We start from the raw sequence: 26,257 nt of genomic DNA on the forward strand, positions 1-26,257 counted from the left end.
CGCTTCTCTGTTATGCTACACCAATAATAAATTCTACTGACACTACATAATAAACAGGAATAGCCGAGCCATGCTCTTGACTTTCCTTTACGTGAACTTCTGACAGGACAATAATATTGGGAACCTTAACATTTTCTTAAGAAAGTAATTGCCTTATATTTTTCTCGTATAAGCGCTTAACATTTCCACATCCATCCATGTTTTATTTGAATATTATGTATTGTCTTACATAATATTCAAACGATAAATATTTTAAAAATACTAATATTTTATGCTCTATACAACAGCTTGGTTGCAAGTATTTTGTAACAAAATAGACAAATGCCTAGTAGTACTTTTTAATAAATATAAGAGTTCGATAAACTTTGTATCGAATATTTCATACAATATCTGTTATCTAGCCCTTACAACGACCGGATAACAAAAATTAATATATTGTACTTTTACTAATTACAACCAAAATGAAGTGTGACATTGACAAATTGATATGTATACTCAAAGTACAGTATACTACGCAGTGGGCCACCTGTGAACAGGTAACCGGGCATACGTTTAAAATAAATACCAACAGAAAGTCGCGCGCAGTCGTTTCTTAGAGCCAAGACTTACACGTAACGTAAATATTGGAAAAGATATGCCAAAAAAAAACGATTGGATCGGGTATGTTTTCTTTAAAACAAATTCTATAATATTTTTAAATTGTCTGTCAGATGGCATATCTATTTAACTATTTAATTTAACAAAAGATATTTTACGCAAGGTAAAACTATATAAAGATTGGAATAAAATCGAAACAATCGTAGTTTATATTTAATTTGCTTAAGTAATTGTTACAATAAAAATTATATACTTTTATTTTTAGAATTATTGACACCCTATCGTTCGACTACGCAGTGTCAGGTTGACAAAACAACTACTCTATATAATGCGTGGGATCAAAGTGCAATTAAGTTTGTTTTGGTATGTAAATTGTCTGTTTTTTTTTCAATACTAAAGCCAAGTTTCTGCATGTATTACAACTACTTAATCTATACTGTGACAAAATAAGATTCATCAAAATAAAAACCACTTTTCAATGCGTTCATTATTTTTTTTAATTCAAGACATATAGCGTAAACCATAATAATCCATAATCCTAAAAAGCTGAAAAGGATTTTTACAGTCATTCCTCAATAACAATTGACTATGAAAAAAGAAACTGATTTCGAGCAAAAAATATTTCCGTATTTTCATCTTCTACGACATCTATATCCTTGAGATTAATTACTTTGATATTTGAAACCAAAAACCATATGATTACGAAAAGCTTTGACATAAATGGATTTCGCATAAAATATGATAAACTCGTGAGTTATTACCAGTGACAGTTGAAACGCAATACTGAATCGATATTGTCCTTGTACTTAAGACTCGTGTACACACAATTGAAAATATATAGATTTAAAAATATAATAACATTTATATCAATATTTGAAATGACTTAAAACTGTGCTTATTTTATCAAGCGAATATAATTTTAATCAAACTAATAAAAAATGTCTCAACGATGTTTCGAATATAGTTTAAGTCTTTAAAATTGGAAAACTATAATTCATTTATAATGTATCTCATATTGAGCGGCATCGTAAATAAATCTAGATGTTTCGGGTGATAATCTACCAAATTTATTTACGTCTATCCAAACTGAAGGGTGGTAACATTGGCTTCAAATATAAAACCTTTACCGTTTTACATAATCGTAGAATCTGCATTAAGTGTACGAAGTTCGAAATTTAAAGTGATTCATAGCATGTCATAATTATCCAAGTGGAACTAAATGATTGAATGTCAAATAAATATTGTTACGTACTTATCCCGGCCATACTAAATTGTGAAATGCAACCAAAATTTAAAAACCGTAATAACATTTCCCACTTGATAATAAATAATAACGAGTTCATAAAACTAATTTTGATACATGCTTATATTATAAGTGAAACACCTTAACACATTATATTTTCTTTGTTTTTATTTTTCCAGATTAATCTATTAAATGTATTATCATAAAAATCATACAAGGAAACTCGTATATGTACTTATAAGCGGAGAATTGGAATACTTACGTCACATGCTCGGTGGAGTCAACGAGGAAATATGTATTGTGTCCTGGTGGCCGGGTGGTATTAATTAATATATGTGCTAGACCTGAACTGTACAGTTTAACAAAGCTTAAAACGCGAACGTTTGTTTAATAATTTATTTGCACCGACATTTGGTATTTCCAACAATTGTTATATGAAATTTAAAATGAAGTCCGATTTATTCAATTAAGCAAATACATTTAACTCGTTAACAAGATTTAAACTCTATTATTTTTTTAAATGTTAAAACGTTCACAAAAAGTATTAATATAATATTAATAATATAAATGAATCTGATTTCAATACAAATACTTTCAAATTCCTAAATATTCCGAGTAATAAATGAAAACATATTCCTCGTTAAGACATATAATCAATGTATTTTTATTATTTCTATATTTGAAAACCATTACTGACATATTTGACAAATTTATAAACTTTTTATTGACATATAATATAATATTTGACCATGAAGCAAATTTTAATTATTTTGTAACATAACCTAAAAAATGAGAATGTTTAATCCAAATCATTTTTATATGTCTAATTAAATAACATATATGCATATATCTTATTATAGATATCTATATATCTATATCTAATTGAACAATATCCAAATCTAAAACCTAACATTGAACCAACTTAAAATATGTATAGTTTCGGCATGATTTTTTGGTTCCAACTAGTTTTTATATATTCCCTTGGTTATAAAACAGTCAATTAGTTAACATCGAAGAGTAAGATCATCAAGAATAAGATATTTCAAAAAATATTTAATGCATATTGATATTTTTTTATACAGGCGCGGCTCTGTTATCTTTTTATTATACATATATGTATATATTGATGACGCCATAGGTGGTTTTTAATGAAACCAGTAAGTATAAAGGTACTGCTCCTGTTTAAAGAAAGTATGTTCGTGACATCTGTAGTCGCTCTCGTCGGATTACCGGCGAAACTACAGGCTTTCTACTGTCCGAAATTATTGTATCAGGCATTATGTGGCGTTATTGCTTATTGCGTCCGTATTTATAATCGTCATTAGAGCAGGACAATCACGATTCTTTTCACTTTCACATGGTAACAGCCAGCAGGAAATTATGCTTGTGGTCATTAAATGTACATCGTAATATTTCGGTAACGACTTTTATCAAGTTTACGGTAAAATATATTATTTGAAAGCATTGCTCTTTCGGTGATAAATTTTGGGTGACATTTTTTTCCTTCTCTGCAATGATCCTTGAAATTTGAAAATTTTGATAAAAAATTATAATCAAATTTGATTCGTCATATATAACTGTTATATCTTCTAAATTATGGACTTTTAATAGAGTTCAAAGAAACTATTTCCTTTTTTTATTACACTGAATTCCCATGAAAATTTAAATAAACCCATTTTTCAAATTTTCCACACCATTATTACTTAATATTCACAACAATGCAACGTAACTCTTCCCTGGGAATAATCGTACTAGAATAGTTCCCATTCAAAGGTCCATTAGCGAGGAAATATTACAGAATTATAGGATAGCCGTACAAATTATTGTAATTTGACGCATTTTTTATATTTATGAAATTCATAACTATATTTTTATAACCTTCTTAAATACTTAGTTTTAAGAACTAGAATCTCTAGTTCTTAATACTAAGTATTTAAGAAGTCTTTCCAATAAATTAAAAGTATTCAAAATATTTAAAAAAAAAACAAAATTTCAAACAAAGTATTGATCCTACGTAGTACAATACTGTGTCTAAATATATTTAACGATTTTAAGTTTGGCCGCTTAAGTCCGGCCTAAGCGAGTAGTTGTTTAAAATAAATTAATAATATAATTTTTGATATGTCCTACACATATTACTATCACGATAGACATACATAATAATGATCCAAAAATAAACATCAAATCCATATTTAAATGTATCGAATAGAAATAGCTACAGCTAATAAGAAAAAAGCGACCTCTCTTAAACAACAAAACATTGTATTTTATGGCATGGTCATAAACGGAAAAAACACACACAACATGTTATTTTCTCATTGCTTTACGGATAATTTATTTTCGCTTTAAAAATAGCAACATAATATCAGACTTATTATGTAATAACATCTATTAATTTACGAACATCGTCATAATACGTGATATAAAAACAATCAATATTACGTTCCAATTAATACATTTTTAAAATAGAATTACATATATTTAAAATAATGTAGATAAAAGTACCTAACAGTTGAGTATCTTCAAGTCAGTTCTTCTCGCTAGCAGCAATAGCGATATTTAAACAAGGCGGTCATTACATCCTTGAGTGAAGCATGTGTTGTGACTTGTAACTATATAATAATAATAATTGAACAACCTATAAGTTGAAACAAGTTTGTAAATAGGAATCTATATCTAATATTATAAATTTAAAATTACTCATCCGAACATAATTAAATTTTCGTAGAATATATGGATAGCCGTAACTTTATTAAACTAGTTTTTACTCTATATTTAGTTTTGTAAAATATCGCCGACAAGAGTGCTTAATTAAGCATATGATATTTTAAATCTTTAGTAAATATATGATCGCTGCAAAACTGCATAAGTACTGTACATACATATGACGAGGAAGTAGGTATTTGTTAGATATGATCCTATAGTATTATCATTTCCATTTTGAAGAGAACACTATTATAATCTTCATTCAGAAAAAAATCTTATGGCACGGCGATTTGCACGCATCTTTGTATTGGCTATTTCCCAATCTTTGTGTTATATTGATTTTCTGAATTTACATATTTTTTTCATATTATCCTCTGTAAGTAAATAGTCGTATGTTCTTAATTGATTACAACTCGTTTTAGTACGCACTTCATGTGATTAATTTAACTTGAATTCATTAAAAACAAATGTTCTACTTTCATGTAAGCGGCATTCTTCTATAAATGTAAACATAAATTTAAAACGCTCAAAAGCAAAACCTTGTACTTTCTTATATATCATCGTCATATTACAAAAGAGGAAATTTTATGGTGTCCCAAATAGTGAGTGAGAGGGTTTCATTTTTACCCTCATTTCGGCGCTAAAATGAAGGCTTTTATTCGTGTCTTAAAATAGCTATTTGCAAATCACAAGACACCATTTACTTCAGAGATAAGTTCCATAATTACAGCCTCGTGGGATAATAAAGATCGTTTAGAAGATAAATATATGCGAAATAACAATATATTAATTTTATAGCGCATTAGTGTACTCGAAATATACTTAACCGGGTTTTAGCTTAATATTTTTGTTTCTCTACTCAGGACTTTTTATTAAATTTTTGAATAAAATGTTAGAAATGTATCCTTATAAGTATGAAATGCAAAACATGCGGACTGTCAGGAGTTAGTCCCTTAAGGTACTCTTCCCAAGCGGATGTCGGGAGATTTCCGATTATATGCATATTAGTGTATAATGCAGTCAATTTTCTTTTGCGTTGCGTCGCCGGTACGGAAACGGCCTGTCTGGCAGCGCGTCCAAACCATGCACGAATTCGCGCGCACTCCGGCTCCCGCGAACGCCAGGCACTGCCATTGGTTCCATCCATTCGTCTCGACTCGGCCGAGCGCACCGGACACGTGCTGCTTACGCTCCAGCAAGCGAAACTTGACTCGTTGCGTTCGATAATTCGTAAAAGTGGTGTATTTGGAAGATCAGTTTTTGAGTTCGCCGATACTTTCATTTAATTTACGTTCGGACAGTTTTACTTTGTGTTGTTTACCTTGTTCTGTGACTTTGCACATTGGAGGTGTACGGTTTATTTTCATTACGGCCGTCTGTTTACGGTAAGTACGTGTTGAATTTCAATTTATATTTATATAGGAATCTTGTCCAGCTGATTTATGCGGACGAGAAGAGATCGCGCCATGAACTGCATTACAGATCGAAGGTCATACGTTTCCTCGCAATCTAATCGGTGTCTTTGGCACACTGATTCGTATTCGTTACACATTTTCAATTCTACAAACACAAAATGAGATATATAACAACAATATATCTATGACATTCACTTAAAAACAACCATCATAGAATGTGTTTTAGTGTTTATGTATTTAAGTGATTCAGAAACTTTCGGTTGCGAATGTTTTAATAAGTATAAATATTAGGTATTTTTGTTTTCGTACCGGCAATCGACCACTTTACTTCAATTTGTCATTTAAAGGAGTGCGTTGAACTCTTTTCTAGGCTTTTCTAATGCCTTTGAAAAACAATTTATTTTAATTTCACATATTTTCAATAACTAAATACAATTTATTAAACGTATACGTTTAATTAAATACTCAATAATGTTAAGGCCCTGCCGTTAATACTGTTTCTCCTTTGATAACGGTAGGTTTGCCAACAATAGCGATAAATAAAATAGTTAGTAAATATTGTGACTAGTGCATATTTACTTGTCTTGCACTTGTAACTTATGACTTGGCCCGCTTAATTATGTACATAGTTACCCAATTAGCCCTTGATGTCGTTAGTGTTTATTAATAATTATTTATTATACAAATAAAATGTTTTTATAAAACTCCAAACTATGAAGGCAAAACAAACAATAAGATACTTGAATTGATTAAATTATACATAGTTATTCAAAAACTCGCATCAAAGCAAAGCAAGTTGTAAATTATTTTGTATAAGTTTTATATATGTCTACGTTCTTAATAAATAATATTCTTATCTGCCAATCCAATTGATGACTAAGTTTCGGTTGTAAAGTCTGTAACTATATCTAAATAAATCATTATAATAACTTACTCGTTTTCCAAAATATAGCGACAAAAACAGAAGATATATTTACACTGTTATTACTTTACCACTCTAAAACCACATATATATATTTATATTTAAATACATCTTTGTGCAAACATGTTTCTTAACCATGATCTTTAAATCTTTTTTTTTTTATATTTTACAGACATAAATAAACATTATTAAAAAAACTATTAACAAATTATAAATATCTATGGTCAATAAGAAATGAGTTTTATTTACAAATTATCTTTTGTAGAGAAACTCTCTTGAACTGTATCACGCGCTTAATTGTAATAATAATCGCAATGATAATGGACCAGTCAAGTTAATTATAAATAAATAAAAGACCTTTTATAATCTTTCTACATCATTATTAATCATTACCCAACATTTTAAGGTCACTAATCAATAAAAATCACATTTTAATAACCGGTCTCCAAAAAACATTCCACGTTTGTTCTCTTTATTTCAGAACTAATCATTATATTTAAGTTTTAAACATAGTAAAATTTTAGTTTAATAATAATATGATATATTTTATAATAAACATTTCTGACTTGTATATATTTTTTTAGGTTTATCCTACCACGATATACTACGTACATATATCAATTGGGTAATTTGAAACTGACATTCCATCAATATGATCAACTAAAACATAGGCATGTTTGAGGTTTGTTAGTTTCCGTCGCCAACAACGTCAATTTGATATTTATAATATGTATATCACTTTGATATAATAGAAAATAATTAGTTTAACCCAACGCTACTCCGAATTATTTGTATTAATACAATTAATTATTGAACGTTTTATTTTAAGTATATAATAACAATTTCCTTCCAGAAACTACAAAATGTACTTTACAAACTAATTTATTGTACGGTGAGCTGCAGAAAGTTATTATATAATGCTATCAGAACCGAATATTTATTTATTCGTTTACGTTTAGTACATAGCAATAATACGATTAGGCCAAATTTACACGCCAAGTGTTTTCACACAGATATTTTTAATATGGAATTTTAAATGTAAACAATAAAAATACATACATTCGTAAGTCGTCTGTTCAATTAAAATATCTTAATTCCATTACCCCCTACATTCGGAAGCAGAAAAAAAACAATGTTAATTGTTTTGCCTCTGCCTTTGTTAAATTGTTTTAAATTAGTAACGTGTGATTTAATAAGCTCTAATTAAGATAATGTTCATAAGAATATGAAGTAGGTATGTATATATTTATATAAACTGAATGATAAATCTGACTGCGCTCACATAATCGTTAAGTTAAAAGGACAGGGTTCACGCGCTCAAACCGCAGTACATTAGTTACCTTACTTTGTATAATACACGTTCCTTTTAACGCTTTTAATAGGATTTGACCTACATATTATATTGATGCAACGAATTTATCGATTTAATCCCTCGTATTCGATACATACATATATCAAGATGATTTTCGATCTGTATCGAGCATTGATATGATTTAAATAGGGATTTGATCTAATTAAAAGACACGATTATAGCAATTTATCCCCAAAAATATACTAATATATCGTAAATAAATAAAATCTCTCGATAGTATTTGGAAATCGATAGGTTCGACAATACAATAACTATGATAAAACAAATATAAACACATTTTTTTACACAATAATTCTATTAAACTAATTAACCTGAGTTATCGAAAAGTGCACTAAACAAAAACGTCCTGACTGCAACAAGTACCCGTATGACTTATGCAAATATTTGTCAAAGCAAAGGTCGTACTTGCTACTGCCAAAGTTACAGTAACTGTTTCCACCAATAGGTCTTTGTATACAATAAGAGTATTGTCTTTGTAAAGTAATTAATGTTATTAGATGATACCTATTCATTAATTGTGAAAATTAAACGATATTTCACGTTTCAATTCTCTTTGTATTGTTGCTTTTATTAATTGATGTTGGGTGGAACACATTTTTCCAGTAATAAGTAGTACAATTCGCAACACAATGGTGTGTACGGCGCAGCCATGTTGTAAACTTAGAGTTCGTGCCACTTCGACATTATAGTGGATTAGCGCACTGTTAAATAAAAACTTATTTTGCTATCTACGCGCCAGACTATTAAGATATGATAATTTTATGAAATTATATCAATTTTCACCAGTAGAAATACATTTTCTAATAAACTTTAAGAGATTTTCAATTTAAATTTCTATGTACTACTCATAATCGAACGCTTCGTTCTGAAGATAATTTACTTTTAAAAATTCCTCCTCATTCGACTTCATTCTATACAAATTCCTTTAATGTTCAGGCTATTCGTCTGTGGAACTCTCTTCCTGTTGAAGTAAGACGTGCACAATCACTTGCTTCATTTAAATCTATGTTGTTTCTATATCTGTTTCTTTCCTCTACCCTAAGGTTGCCTGGAAGAGATCGCTGTTTAGCGATAAGGCCGCCTCTTGTGCATCTTTCTTAAATGTGATTCAACTTTATGTTTACTGGTGTACAATAAAGAGTATTTTGATTTGATTTTTGATTTTGAGAAATCATCTTATATATTAAAAAGCTATTTTTATCATTAAACATTTGATATCATTTGTCGCTGTGAAGGTGATTCGGTGTTCTACATAAAAGTACAATACCCTTTTATGAGGTAGCCGCATTGACATTGGCACAAGAGCCCGCGGCCAAGAAACCTGTCGATCAACATCGATGATCATTCAACATTTATTGCTCTTTAGTATTGGTGAAATTGAAACCGAACATATCTGGCCGATATTAGCTCTGTTCAAACGCGTTATCATAAATTAACAAAATATGGGGGCGATTTAGGCGTTAAACCTGAATAATTTCTTGGTACAAAAAAGAAAGTCGATTGAAAATTACATTAATTTTGATTAGAGTTAATCATTTGATTATGTCTTGAACAAATTGTTTCGATGTTTCGGTTAACTAGTCATTTCAAATTTAACCTATATTACTTAAGCGATATTATTAATAACAACATCGCCCGCTTTGTTCAGTTTAAATTTAATTTTAGTAATTATACATAATTATGAATTATTACCGGTGCTATATATCATAAATGACTCCTATGTCAATTTTATTAGAAATCATTTTAGTGTGAAAAAGTACAAACACACAAAATTCCTATAATAATATTTTTATGGTAAAAAATTCTCTGACTAAATTGGCGTCTTCTTATTCTTGAATGATAAAACTATTTTAATCGTTATGCATTTGGTTGCTAATCATTTTAATTTATTTCTGTATACATCGAATAGTATTCTTATTTAAGTATTTCCGCAGTTCGAACCGGTAAATAAAGATTAAAAATAAATCTAGTTAACCAATACGACATCAAAGCAGTCTGTAAAACCCGTGTCAGTTGTCGTGTTGCGAATCGACTTGCGTTTATTTTTAAAGTTTAATTAACTAAATGGCCAAAAAACACAAAATAGTTTTGTTATTCTATTAAATAAATGGAAAGAAACACAATTCTTCAAGTTTTCATTAGGTTTTTCGAAATAACCTCTGATATAAGATTTGTTTAGGCAAAAATATTATATTTTTTAACTAGATTAGTATGTTCTCATAGTGAGATACGTCATTATCTTATGTACCTAATTGTATAATTATTTTCCTTATTTACTATTACATTAATCAACCCTACCACATAAAATAATATTGATATTGTCTCTTTGTGTATATGATCGCTATTTATTATTGAGATTTCGAGTTTTTCTTATCATTCGTCCATGTGAACAAAATATAGGAGTGAGATTTTCCCGCGGCGGAGCAGGTCGGCCGCCTCACTCCCACGCCGCCTTCCGTCTACACCTCGTGGACTTACAATGGCAACATTACTGCACACTTTTTCTCCATTATTGTTGTATATTACTTGTTATCGTTCGTCAATATTTCCTCGAAGCGAGACTTCAATCTTTCTTGTTTTATAGAATCAAGATTTCTTCCGCGTTACAACTTTTTACATCTCATGTCGCCGATCCAGTCTTTAAAAGCGATTGCCGGCCTGATTTAATTCTAAACTGGAACACATCATTTGAATATAATCTATTGTATTAGCCGAACGATCTGATGTATCTGCCGCAAGTACACTATATCGCGATGATCTAATAAAGCTACTTTAACGGGCTTCGCGATGCTTCCTTGTTTTAATGGTGTATCTTATTCAGGTATGCCTTGAATAATCATTTTCCGCGTGGCAATCAGACGACGTACTAAAGTGCAGCTGGTTAGCTACATTAACAAACTCAATATACAATTAAAATTTACACCGACGGAGGCGCCGTGTTTCGTCTTTACTTTGAATGTATATAGAGCCAAAACTGTTTTCACTGGGAACTGTGCCATCTGGGTGCAGTTAAGGTGACAACCGACCGAGTTCTTGGTATTTATTACCCTTTTAAAACATACCGACCCTAAACGTTTTTGTTCCTATTTTTCATAAACGATGTTTTCAAATTATTTTCGTACACGGAATTATTAAATTTAACTTTGTATTCGCGGGCAATTAAATTATAAAAACTATGTTCTTTTGACTCGATTTTAATTGCGATGCAATTAACCCTATCGTGTATCTCGAGTGCTCGCTGTGGTTCCTTACTTTGTAGACTGTGTTTCGACCTTACGCACCGAACAAAGATTACCGTTGCGCGCCGACTTTTTTTTTCTTCATTTAATTCCGCGAATTGTTGTAACGGTGTTGCGTTCATTTGTTTTGGTTCGTCACAAATTGCATTTCAAAGTCTGTCACCATATGTCATGTACTTAACGGCAGTGCTGTTATGTAACAGTCAGTTATTTGGCGCCAATGATGCAAAATACTCAAGCAATCATATCTTTGTACAGCGTATAATGCAGCAAATATATTAAAAAAAAATCGTGAGAAACGATTATAGCGATGCGTTTGGAATCTGTCGACATAACATTGTAATATGACGAGACCGACAACACGTGGATGCCTTCCAATAGAGAGACTAATAAAATTTTGAGTGTTTTTATATAAAAACTATATTGATTAAATAAAATAAACTGAAAAGGAAAGATACATTTTTAGTTATCAGAACTGTTTTGATTTCATAATATTTTATATATTTATGGGTTATCGGTGTATTAAGCGTGTTTAAATTTTATCAGCCTTATTTTTATTTAGAAGCACTATAAATGTCTCGCGTTCCAATGAAATAAAATTCTGTGTTAACTTTGTGTTGGGATTTATTACTTATATTATATTAGAAGCGATACCACGCCTTATAAGGTCGCATTTAATATCATGCGACGGGACAAGGCGAGCGGCGGTGGGCAATGAAAGTGACAACCGCGGACGAAAGTGACTAGCTAGATTTATTTACACTTGTTCGAAATAGACACGGGCACTTCTAAAACTGGTGTCCACTTTACATCTGTGGCCCAGCCCGCTTCGCTATTTATATCACTACGGACGAAGATCTGCCTCCTTCTACGGCAAACTAGAATTTGTTCTGCGCACCCAAAGTCAATTAACTACGTGTTCATTACATTGATACGTTTTACTCGCTTTCTTTGTTCAAATGAATAGCCGATTACAGCCTTCCTACCTGTCTGTTGTCGCGTCATAACTACTTACTTTTTACACGAGGTCAACGAACTACGCCTTAAAGCCCTTTGTTTTGTTGTTAAGTAGTATAGCACATTGTTAGAATAAATAGAGTTGCACAGTATTTGTAACTGAGAAAAAAGTACTCTGTAACTATTTCTGTCAACTTAGTGTGTGTAATAACTATTTCATTTTTTTCCGTCGCTTATATATAAAAGCAGGAAATCAAATTGTACGACTTAGTTTATGTTCTGTGTCATACAATGAACAATTCAATAAAGCATCATGTTCCTGCTACGTAGGGCTAGCGAGGCAGTAATCTTGTGAACACAAGTTAACACAACTCTCTCCGCGAAATACGCAACTTGACGTTTGGTAAAATGCCTTTCAGTTGAGTAATACTCGCCCGCGTACCTCATACATTGTAAATCAGAAGATATCATTTAAGAAAATAAAACAATATGTTTCTAATTATAGTGAATCAAGGCATATGACATGTACGTATGCGTCTCCTATCTGTACCAACTAGTAGAACTGTCAACAACGACCAAACGTCATTCCATATAACGTATAGAATGTCGATTGCAATATATTTCTGTTACGGCAATCGCGCGATAAAAGTAAAAACTGGCGAGGTTCAATTATCAAAACTACCGAGAGAGAAATGGAATGTGTCCATGTAGTGAGATAATTTCGATTTCCTTTTATAGAAAGTAAGACTATTTTGATATCAACTGTAGGTATGTTAACGAGCTGTTAACGTTTAACAACAGAACCAGTTGGGCAATAATTGATTGTCTTAACGTAGTATTTTCAAAGCTGTAACAAAATGTGTAATTTTTAACGTTAATTCTGAAGTTTAATCTATTTCATATATTAGAAATAGAAATCAAAGTATGTTATTCGTTATAATGTAAAATGTAAACATTTCAATCTATACGGTCAAATTGTATAGGAAAACGAAAAATATACTACAATAACTAAATACTAAGTACCATAATTATTTTAATATATAAGCGCGCAACGTTGCCATACATAAATCAAGTCTAATTCTAGTAGAACTATTCTAATTACACCGAAGGTGACCCAACTTTACACACCTCGTTAGAACAACTAAAATTTATTGTTATAAAACAAAAAGGTACCTTTAATTATATATCATATTATGAATAGAAATAATATACGATAACAATTCAAAATATGCGTAGGTAATAAAATAAATAGAAGGTAATTCATGTAAAATCGATATCGATCGTACAAATACTAAATATAAACATGTATGTAATATTAAAAAAGGCAACAATGGAACATCCTATTAATATGTTTCTACGGCAAATTTCTTCAATTTGAACACAATTAAATAATAAATCACATGAAAATAATGAACTGAAAGATAAAGCCCATTGTTGGTAATATTTTTAGCAGTCAATTACAAAACAAATACAATTATTACAATAAAATTGAATATTACAATATAGCCGTCCGAGAGTTTCACTTACTTCGTACGGAGGATAAAATAACTGTATCGAATAAATATATTATATATTGTGAGTGGAAAGTTGTATTTTCAGATTTTAAGTAAGATTGATGCTTCCTTAATTTTGTAGAGATTAATTATATCTGCATTATTGTTTTTTTTTTATTTTTATTTCTTGACTTTAAATATTCTTGTCTTTACAAGACGAACACAATGCACCTAGCCCTTCTATTGACTGATATAACATTCTCAACATCCGTTACTGCTAGCTCTTAGACCCCTTCATAATATATTATTTACAAAACACAAACAAACAACCTACCTCGTTGACGTGATGGACTCATTTATTGGGCTGCAGATCCCTAGTTCTCAGTTCGAATTCTGGATCGGATCGATTAAAAGTTATGGAGTTTTTCAGACCAAGCAAATATGTTTTCAGTTTTCCGCTCCTATAACGAGTTACTTATATTCAGAAAACAGTATTTCCAAACAGGGTTGTACTTTTAACTCCCTTCAAAAATGGAATATACAATGGTCTTTTAAAATACTTGAAACTTATACAACAATTATCGTATTACACCTACACACATACATTATTTATATATATATATAAATAAGCACCAAAGTAAATAAACATAATAAATCCGAAATAAAAGAATATATATTTTTCTAACATTATATAAATTATAGATGCACTTATATGTATGGACAGTTGGAAGCAATCGAAAATTAATCCTTGTGCATCCAAACGGCTCTTTCCCCTCACAAACCTACAACCATACATTATTTAGGGGAACTTCGTTTGTCGTAAATCGTTCTACGTGAGTCTTTTCAAAATTAAAGTCAGCCGTATTTCAGCCTTAAATGAAAGAAATAAGGCCTTAAATCAGTTTTTCTTAATAACGAAAGGTGCAAATCGCAATAAGTGACTTCAAGTGGGGAGTTCAGTTCAACAGAAATAGAGATACACTTGTCCGTGGTAAGCTTTGCATTTGAATGACTGTTTCACGCTTATTTGAACTATCTTCGGCACTAATGAAAATTTGAACGTTGGAATGTCTTTTAAAATTCCATTTTATAACAGATTGAAAATTGTATTGTTATTTTTCAACACGCCCGGTTCAATAACAATAACAAATGTGAGAATTGTAAACAGAGTGCGACGTTCAAACATAAAACAAAATATGTATCAGAACTACCATATATAAAAATAAAAACATAAATGATGTCACCCTTACATACCACTTACCGTACAAGATTATACATCATAATTAAAATAAACATTTTGGGAAACGAAACTTGTGTCTTTATTGTAACAAGAAAACGCAACAACCTGAGTATTTTCCCTGCGTGCTCTCTCGGGGATAATTTCAAACCCCTGGTTTGTTTACTTGTACTTAATGGGCTAAGAGCGAGACAGGAAGGCTGCGAGGTGAACGACCACCCCCGCAACTACGATTAAAACAAAAAAAAAATAGCTGGTTTTATTTTTTATTCTTTCACATTTTGTACTGACTTTTATTTCATACGAAATTGAATCCGCTAAGTTACGCTTCACACAAATAATTATTACTACTATTGTTTAAACGTAGCCCGAGTTTTATAAAATTACGGGGAATACATATAAAATTCTTATTTATATTTCATTCTAAAGCTGTTACATACAAAAGAGTATTAGCCGTAGACACTTGAAACCACAATTTAAAATAATGTCCATAAATAATTCTAGATAAATATATCGTAGAAGATATAATACGCTAATATTTAAGTATTCTACTTAAACCGGCTTACAATAATTAACTGTACTAATTGAATTTACACCGGAATTGCAAATATCCTTCGCCGGCAATAATCGTTCATGCCAACAATTCTATCACATTTCATTTAGCGAAAGGTAATGTTTCATCTACGCTGAAATTTTGTTGATTAAATTCCTATCAGTGAACACATTATACATTTTATTGCATAATCCATCCGTGTTTTGTATTCAATAAACTAAACATCACGTATATTATACGTAACGTAGTAGCCTAGGTCAAGGTATGACCTAAATTAACAACCACGACATATAGAAATACGAAGATATCGTAAGTATATAATCTATGTCATAACGATAATATAAAATAATTTTATAAATAAATGGAAATTTTATAGGTTCGACTAGAAAATACGTAAAAACTATAACACACTGCTAACATATTGCTAGTATCAGAGTAAAAGTCTTTTGAAAAAGGCGTTTTGTAAATAATAGGACACTTTCAAAAAAGGTTATCGTTTATTATATCGTGTCGTCAGGTCACGTCTATCTTCGATAAATATTCAATACTACACGCAACCGCTTTTCCGCAAACAGATTTGTCAATTGCCCATAAGTATGAGCAGCGAATGAAAGCCTTGAAGAGTCTTTAAACATGACTATAAATGACGTCGTGCTCGTATAATTATACACGTATGCGACGAATCAAATATTTAAAAAAATGTTACATTATATGTGTTAATAAAATATAACAAAAATGACAACTGTTTCAATGTTAATAAATTGTAAATGTACTTAATTCATCATACTATATAAAAACTTTACACTAATAAAATTGTATGTTGTGGTTATTTACAGTATAAATATTACAAATTAAAAAATATTAATTTACAAAAAAATCTAGCCTGATAGTAAACTATCCAAGAATTTTACACAAACTTTGACAGTATTTAATTAACAACGTAACATAGCATTACAAATATATTAACTAAACCTTAACTGAAAGGTTAATTATCAAATTTTAATGAGTTTTATTGCAATTTGATTTATTTTAAACTCACGATAATTATAATTTTACACATATATTATAAATTAGTTATTTGTAAACTCATATTAATACACCACATTACCTAGACATCTAAACGATACACTATTTTCTAAAGAATGTTTACTGTAATCGAACTTATTGTATATCAACAAAGGTATCAATCCAGTCAGCTTAAAAAGATTATAATTTTATATTCAATTCATACTAAATTCCACGATATTTTAAACTTATTGTACAAGCTACTACAAAAGAATGTTAAGATATATATATACATACCTTATCTACTTCATCGATAGGCGTTTATTAGATCTTCTTCTTATTGTCTATCAAAAGGTACAAATCCAAACAATATCAGGCATTGTTTGAGAACAGCGATGACCAAGCTGGACCAGACAATAACGACAGACTCGTTTCTCGAAGCAAAAGCAAACAATAGAACCGAAGCCTTTTTGATTCAGCTTTCCCTATTATCATTTTTTTCCGACAGCAGATAGATAACAATTATAAGAATCCCATAACCGTTTGTAATCCATTCATATTAGACGCTAGATATTATTTCATTTACAAATATGTTCATTATATATCACGATATTTAATTTACTGCGATGAAATAATATACTAGAATATTTATTTATTTTTATTTGCGATTATACGAGTATTCATTTAAACTAAGCAATAAATTCTACCATTTCATATAGTTCATTCAAACAGAGCTTTATGTATTACAATCGAAGGATGAAACCTCGTATATACGGATGTCAAAATCCGATTTACACGTGATTCGCCTTTCAACGATATTTCCGCTGGATAATATGATTCCGGAACAGGATAAATATTTCATTTACATAAACTATGTACTCGTAGCCTTTACTCTCATTTAATTTCTAATGAAACTTCATTATACAACTACGACATTCTTTAATAAAGATGAATATCGACATTCTAAAAAATATATTTAAAAAATAATAATTTAAGAGTCAATTAATTTGATTACTCATATAATGACGTGGACGTGATTCAGTTTAACAGGTAAATATGTAAAGTTATTGATTAACTTTTTTTTTGAAGTTAGACTTTTTTCATAGAAACAGAAATCTATAACTTGCAATTTTAATAAGATAAAATAAATATAGTAACATGTGCGTATTAGTGTTTTCCGTATAAATGAGATATAACGACGTCCTCATTAGCATGGCGTCATGCCAGAAATATAATTTATCCGATATCTGCGTCAAACTTCTAAATATACGTATAAAATTTTAAACCATGAAAACATAACATTGTAAAATTAAAACTCAAAATGAAAATGTTAATAAAGTTTTGTGAAACGTGAAATCTTTTTTTTTTTGTTGTTGACATAAATTTCTGAAGTAGATGATTGCATTTTTAATGGATTGACTTTATAAATGACGCATTTGTCAATTCGATTCATTTCTTTTTTTCATTAATTTCTTCTTCGCCAATCACAGGATCTATATTATTATCCATTGGTATCTCACTTGTCTGATTGGTTATTTGACTTTATTTGATCAAAAGTACCAAGTTTTAATCATAATCATATTTTAAAAAAATCTATATTCTATAATAGTTTCGATATATTTTAATATTATTTCAATAGAAACATCAAAAGTAATTTAACTAGATTAATGACACATACATTTTGCTGGCCATATATCAATCTAAATATTTATATAACTGAATGAAAAATAGCCTACGTACTTATCATCAAATGAATTAATATATTTTACTTTACATTGTGAAGATAAATGAATAAACTTGGCACCGAATGTTTAGTTTTATTCGCCAACATCTGTTACAAACTGTCAACCATTTTAAACGTAATAAAATATCGCGATAATATCAGTTACGTTATATTTATCAATTTATACATGGATACATTCACATTAAATTAAATGTTAATCGCAGTATTAATAAATAAAATATATACTTACCTCTATGCTTTATAAACGGCGACCTGTTAGCCATAGGTCACCTCCGCCCAGACACTAAGAATTATGAAAAAATCCTAACATCGTAAACACGCCTTTCGACCTAATAAAAATGTTCCCTATTCCTATGACTGTACTTAATCACTCGTCTTTCAAACCAAACCTGGTATTAAAATAAAAGTAGAAAATATTGTTTTTTTTAAATGATTTACAGACCTGATCGACAGTATACAAGTAGTAATAGATGCAGCACTCTTGCTTAAGCAATGCTTTTTCACTCTTGCCTTATGGTTTCCTAGATTATAATGTTCAGCAAACATATGTACGTCAGAAGAACATACCTCACATTTGCTGATTGTATGAGAAATGAGAATGCAACGCGCATTGTGTTTCTGCTATATAAACACTCAAGGATCTTATTTGACCGATTATCAAGTAATTCTCTGTGTACACTCTTATAAGACAAATTTGGACCGAAGCAACTATGTTCCATGAACATAGATCAGATATTCTTGCAGTTGAATAAGAATACGTGGATGATACTTTGCAGCAAATTTATTCGTAGTAGACCAGTTTAAATAACGAACTTAACTCTGAATTTAATATACCTTTCCTTGATTTTTAAATGTTTTCACTTAGCTTAGCATACGATAACCTTAAACGATTTGAAACAATTTAGTAGTCGATATGAAATAAAACTTCTAATCGTATTAAAATACATTTAAGACATTGAATGTTTTCTTATAACGCAAAAGCAAGATTGAAAGGAATGAACATGTTTTATAAAACTGAAAGCTTACCTAAGATATACTCGAAAAATAATTGATGTCATCTTAGTATTTCCAAATAAATTTTATTGGACAAATAATTTATACAAAGCGTTAAGTCGATAAACCTTTATTGTGCGTTTTTAAAAACCCAAACGCAATATGCTTGTCCAACTACCTTCATTAGTGTATCTTCAGACATGACACTTACTGTTATCTTAAGTATTTAGCCTATTTAGTTGTAACGGATTACCTGGTAAAATATATGCTGGCATGTAGTCATACTCGATTACAATAATATTTTATTTAAAAACGTATATTCTATAAAGAATAAGAAATACATATTTTACGTATTGTTAATGTTTTTTATGTACAACATGTGACCGATTTTTTTATAAAAAAAATAATCAAACACTATTGATACCTAATGTACACACACGTAGGTAGTGTATACAATACGTTGTTTGCAAAATGCCAGAAAGTACCGGAATAAGTCAATTTGACAACCACTGGATAAGACGTACCCCTGTAGCCATGATTGTATCCTATGGCAATTGGCTTGGTCGATCAAGAAAAGCCCACATACATATGTAAGTACAAAGTTTATACTCGAGTAAACGATTCGTTTAATCAAGGTGCAAGTAGTATAGTAGACAAAAAATCTATTAACATTACTCAAATTGGACTTTAGCTATTTAGTGCTAAATATGATTGTATACTTAATTGCTTTTGTTTAATCAGTTTGAATTTACACCTAAAATTTTTATAGGTATGAATTTAAGGCTTATCATTATTCGTAGTTCGTAAATTGTAGGTCAGAATCCAGTTTTGTTTAATGCTATCGGCTCAACGGAATAGCGTTTAGTCAATGACCACGTGATCACGAACAAAATCTGTAATTACCCAATAAATATAATTCGATATCTTGTGGTTTCCGATATAATTAATACTTGTAATTTGATAAATCACTTTTCATAAGTTTAAACGATAACTTGAGTAAAAAAGTAGCTTAAAATAATATCTTTCTTTATAAAATCATTATTACAAAAATATTTTCAGAGACTAATTGTAACAGAAGCATATTTAAATAAACGGATCAATTCGAAAATATTTTCTTTAACTTTTTTCGAGTCTTCTATTAGTAATACTATCTATAGGATTAATCCAAACATAATTAGCTACCGCTTTCGAGAAATTCGATTCTGTGATTCGTTATTCTATTCTTGGCTTGTAGTTTGCTTCTTAGAAGCAATTTCTACTAATGACCAAGAGTCACAAACACACCAACGATTTCCGTAATTAATTCACTGAAATATTGTACTTATCATTAATACGAATATCGCTCTGCAAACACAAAAAATCATATATTAAAGGTGAAAAATGAAATAATTTGTGTAATGCATTATTAAAAATAAATAACCGATAAGACTCGCGTTGCTAAAATATATAAGTTTAAACAGTTTAAATAGCGTGTAGCAGTTTTAACGTAACAACGGTGATTTAATGAGATAAAATGACATCGCTTAAGTACAGTAATAAAAATTGCTTACTGGTTTTACTTAAATAATTAACAAAGTACCAAACGGTGATAAAACGATATTTACAAACTAATAACACACGTAATTGCCTACAGACTACAAATTAAAAACTCAAGAGAGGATGATTTCTGAGGAACATAATATTGACAAGCTAGTGAAAGCGAATCATGCGTCATCCACCCACGTAAATTATTCGCAATTTGTGAAATCTTAAATTATAATGAGGATTGAACAAACTTAAATGCTGTCGCTTGCGGTAACTATCTCCTAGGCATGTTATAAAGTCTTAAAGTAAATTCTAAAAACACAATGATACTTAAATTCATCATATATAGTTCTATAGGAGACATAAGGCAAAAGCACATTTAAGATATCGTGTTAAGAGCTAGTAACATTTTATCGAGAAAGTTAAAGCATGTCTACAATTGCCCTGTCTTGTATTTGTAAAGGGACACGCAGCAAATGCGGAAGCTGCGACGTGACGTCCTGGCCGCAGGCGGAATTGTTAATAGTCTCATTTATCATTACCGACGAAAGTGAAAACTGCTACTGGATACAATTCAATGGTAAACGTCTGATACTATACGACTATTGTGTATCTGTATTTGTGTGTCTGAATAGTAAAACATTCACAGTAACAATGACATATTTCTGTGTACATTCTTATCTTCGTTCAATATTATATGATTGTTAGTGGCTTATAAGTAATGAGTACAAAAAAAGACCTAAGTAAGTAAAACGAATATAACTTATAAAAAAATAATATTTAATTAGTAAAAAGCTGCTTCGCGCGGTACCGATTTAAATTTTCCTGTTTTTTTATCTATATGCTAATTCGTTCTCAATAAATAGGTTATAGAACGCAAACAGATATTTTTCTCTATCTGATTTGTATTGTATGATCCTAAAATCAGCGCTATCAAGCAAACTCTTTAGCTTCTTAATATATAGGTTTTGTCAAACAAAACTCACAGGGGAATACTGAAGGCATACTTATTTTATTTAAATATTCGCTATATTTCTTTAATAAAATTATTAAGTATGCGATATCCGCGTACCACAACCGTCATCGATTACATCTTGCTCCGTGGTCTCCATTCAAATGCAAAATAGCATATTACATATTAAGTGTCGCAATATGAAATAGTAAAAGTGAAGCGCATATTGTATGCAACGAGCTCAGTTATGAATCGTTACGTTAATTCATGACTTGGACGCATGACTTATTCTAATTTGTTTTTATTACCGCCACGATAATACGTAACAATTAGCATCAGGCATTTACGAATCTTTTCGACATTATATTTATTTATCTATTTTATGAAGGTAATGATTAAATGGAGCAATTGATACTAAGTGTATTTCAACCGTTACAAATTAGTAACAGATTATAGGTATATGTTGAAATTAATAATGTTTGTAATTAATAAAACAATATTTATTGTCTGTGGATAATTATATATACCTCATTATATACTTAAGCGTCAATATTCAGATTTACGGGCCGCCTAGCGTTATATAAAGTAGCAAGTTCGATCCTGATCCACTGGGTTATTGTCGTCACCACAACCAACACTTAACTTTAAGCTAAATTGGAGGGGTAAATAGGATATTAGTAATTCCTATCAATAGGGCATTGCTTCTTTTATTTTAATAAAACTTCCCAACTATTTATTACACAATTTATTTTCTTATAATTAAAATATTGTAAAGAAGTAGTTGAAACGTTCACTTTTAATGTTTTAATAAAAATAAATCTATTGATTTTCAATCAACAAATACAAATATTTGATATTTGTTTGGCACAACGGTTGTTTAAATATTAACAAAGTTAATCTAGCAGATATCAAAATACTGTATTTTCGGAATGGGTATCTATTATGTGTACAAATTTGTTTTAAAATTGTTTTGTTCCAGCACAATTTTGCTGTAATTAAGACTAAGAAATAAGATGTAAACATGAGAAGCATTTATCGTCTTAGTGTATTTCGCAGTCCGGACTTTGATTGCTCCGGATAAAACAACTTCAGTATTGATTAATTAAGTCGTTATCGTTTTTCTTGTAATAAATAGTATAAAATCTCTATTTAACCAACGGTTTGCGTTCTAACGTGCGCCGGCGCCAGTCGATATTCTCGTTACGGATCAACTTTCATGAAGGTAACTGGCCCGTTCAATAAAATATAACAGCTGAATTGACAATACGCTTTATTTATGACGCTGTTGTACGACTGCTAGTTTCTGCTAAAACTGGTATAAGGTAAAATTTTTACGTAAAGGAAAGTGTAATGAAACACTATATTAGCAGCTATCCGTAAAAGTTGAGATGTTTTTTTTTAAATTATTTTAACTAAGATAAAAGTATTATTTTATATCCAATGATCCAATTTTGTGGACTTCGATGTTCGCATCAGCAAATAACAAAAAATGGAAGCTCCATTTGATCTGGTCAACTTTAATAGAACCAATAAATCTTAAAGTACGTTTCAATTACGATACTCGTATATATTTAACATATGCTATATTTAATGACATGACGTTTTTTGAAACTATGTATGAAAAAATATGTTGTTTTATGCAGAAACCATTTACATGTAATATTTGATCGAATTTAACATCAAATAACTCAATATAAAATACCTATAATTAATGAAATATATTAAAATTAAATTTAAAAAATCCGGTTATACTATTAAATAGTTCAAAAGAGCGTACTTAAACAATGCTATTCGTTAGTTTTATTATCATAATTTTATTTCACGTCCATGAAATCATTATAAAACGTGTACGTACTCATGTGTTATGTTTATATTGTATGATAAGGTTCAGGATATCATCAATAATTTATTTTACTGTATCACAATCTGCGTAAGCGCTTGGAAAATTTTAACAAAATATATAGAAATTATAATAATTAATAATATATAATAACTCTGTACTACTTGTAACGTTATTAAATAAAATTTGCTTGTTTACTGCAAAGAAATCTGATCATCATGAAGATAGAATTACTCATACATTAAAAAACTTCGTAAATGTTTAGCATAATAAAAAAAAGTAGTTTCGAGTTCTTATATATTTAAATAAAATTTTAGTAGTAACACCAGATCTTCTATATTTAAATATGTTCTAAGGAATAATCCATTAAATGTAACAATAATAATGTTTCTTTACCTTATCAACGTGGAAGTACTAATTGCTTCGAAACCTATCGCCGGCTTATTTAATAAAGCTATTTAATAGCTTCTATGTACGTCGTATGCTTCTGATTGTACTGGATCTTACTATCTGTACTATTTTATTTTTTAATAATTATCACGTAACCTCTTGCCCTCATAAAATATTATCAATTAATTAACTATTCCCATATTAAAATATCGGAACATCACGCAAATGTTATGAAAAATACAATATATCTATTAATTCTATAATGTTAAATTATGTAGTTTACACAAATTATTGCTCAGTTATCATTTGGCAGTTGTAATGGAACAAACTGTGATGTGCTTTTACGTGTATTTAAATCAAATAAATACAAAGTGGATTAAAACTGTGTCAAGTTTACGAAAAATACGACAAAATGCTTTTAATCAAACATTTTTGTTATTTATATGAAGGTAATACATATTTTGAATTATTTCATTAACAGCAAAGCTGCAAAGCCTAAACAAATATTATAAAGCAGAAGAATTTGAAAGTTCGTTTGAACGTAGTAATCTCATGATGTTCCAGTCCGATCAGAAAAAAAATATTGTGTTAGATAGCCCATTTACTGAAAAATATTTACTGAGACTATCACGCTATGAGTTACAGATATTGTTCCTGTTTTAATTTACACCTATTTATTCTGTTGGTCTATCTTAGATCTATCTATTTTATTTGGTTAAGATACCAAATCACGGTTTAATGGACTTTATATCTCGGTACGCTATAGAAGTTTTAAGTATTCGCGACGTATGTTATTCATACACATGTATTACTCGGGTTTCAAATGCGATTTTGCTCGAAGCTATGACAGAATTTCATCTGTCGTGGTCACGACCTGACACTGACAAACAGACGTATAAAAAACGTACGTCCGCGGAATGGAAAAGTTTTAAATAAAATAACGAAACCATTTTCAATATAATAACATTAAACTTCAATACGATTCATCGATCGAAATATTTTTTTTCACCTGAAATGTATTTTTAACAACATTTCCTTTATAAATACTTTGGAATAAGATTTGAAGGAGCAGTATCTAGTATCAGGCCACAAATGTCTCACTCTCTAGCAAGTTCATATTTCCTGTTTAGGAGATAGACTTAAAGAGGTAGCGTAAATTAAGTAAATATTCATATGTCAGATTTTATACTGACACATGTAATCCTCGCCATATTAATCGTTTATATGGCGAATGCGTTCACAAACCAAAGATCTTTGTTTAAAATCCAAGTATTCCATCTACTGGACCATTAATCCCCAACAAAAATATGAATTGATGTCAGATACAGTTTGATTTGTAACAAAATAACAGGACACAAGATAAAATTCATTGACAGTAAATGTTTTTTATTCTTAGATATTGTTATTGTTATCCTATTATTAATTCTCATACAACAATACTTCCAAACTCGAACTACAATCCCTCTTTTTTCACCAACTTCAAATTCCGTAAGTTACATACCTATTGTGTAAATGAACTTTATCTAGTAGGTGGGAAGGCCGAATGTAATTTATACAAGACAACAAACAATAAACTTGTATTTGCATATATGGTTTTATCGGCAACGATTTGCACACAATGTTTAGAAACAAACGGTGCCGATGTTTTGCTTTCTGCCTCGCGCCTGCTCTTGCGCCGTCTGGGAACAAAACTGTTATTGCTTATATCGATAAATCTATTATTCTTTATTTTAACAATGAACACGTCTATTGAGGATAAATCAATGCATATGTTAATATTTACAATGGAAGTATACATTTTATAATAATCATAAAAATGAAAATATAGAAGGAATCTGTGTATTTATAATGACTAACAATAAAGATAGTTTTTACAGTACAAAATATTTACATGACGAACATGTAATCTTTTTGTATTCCGAACTTTTGAGAAATGTCAATTTTTTTTTAAAAAAACAATGTAAAATGTTTCAAGTACAGTAACAAACACTAGGGGGTTGTTTTAGATGTACAATAGGTTTACGTTAAGAGAGAACATATTTAAGGTATTTAAACATTGACGATACGTAACTCTT

General features: G+C 29.9%; 2 protein-coding genes across 3 annotated transcripts in view; both read left to right on the plus strand.

Moving 5' to 3' along the window:
* The window catches only part of Mrps23 (mitochondrial ribosomal protein S23), a 208,975-nt gene that overhangs the window by 148,401 nt on the left and 34,317 nt on the right, over positions 1-26,257 (plus strand). The window lies entirely within an intron of this gene.
* LOC113395026 (uncharacterized) overlaps positions 5,642-26,257 on the plus strand; it is a 33,349-nt gene continuing 12,733 nt past the window's right edge. Inside the window, exon 1 of one of the 2 annotated variants that reach the window (XM_026632556.2) lies at positions 5,642-5,931. Coding sequence is in view for 1 of the 2 variants with exons in the window: in XM_026632555.2 (XP_026488340.1) it covers positions 24,595-24,631 (37 nt within the window). In the remaining variant the exon portion in view is untranslated. Of the gene's footprint in view, positions 5,932-24,506; positions 24,632-26,257 lie in introns of those variants that run through there. The other variant, XM_026632555.2, reaches the window with a different exon arrangement.

The sequence above is a fragment of the Vanessa tameamea genome, chromosome 9, assembly GCF_037043105.1.
Source record: "Vanessa tameamea isolate UH-Manoa-2023 chromosome 9, ilVanTame1 primary haplotype, whole genome shotgun sequence".
NCBI classification, from domain to species: Eukaryota; Metazoa; Arthropoda; class Insecta; order Lepidoptera; family Nymphalidae; genus Vanessa; species Vanessa tameamea.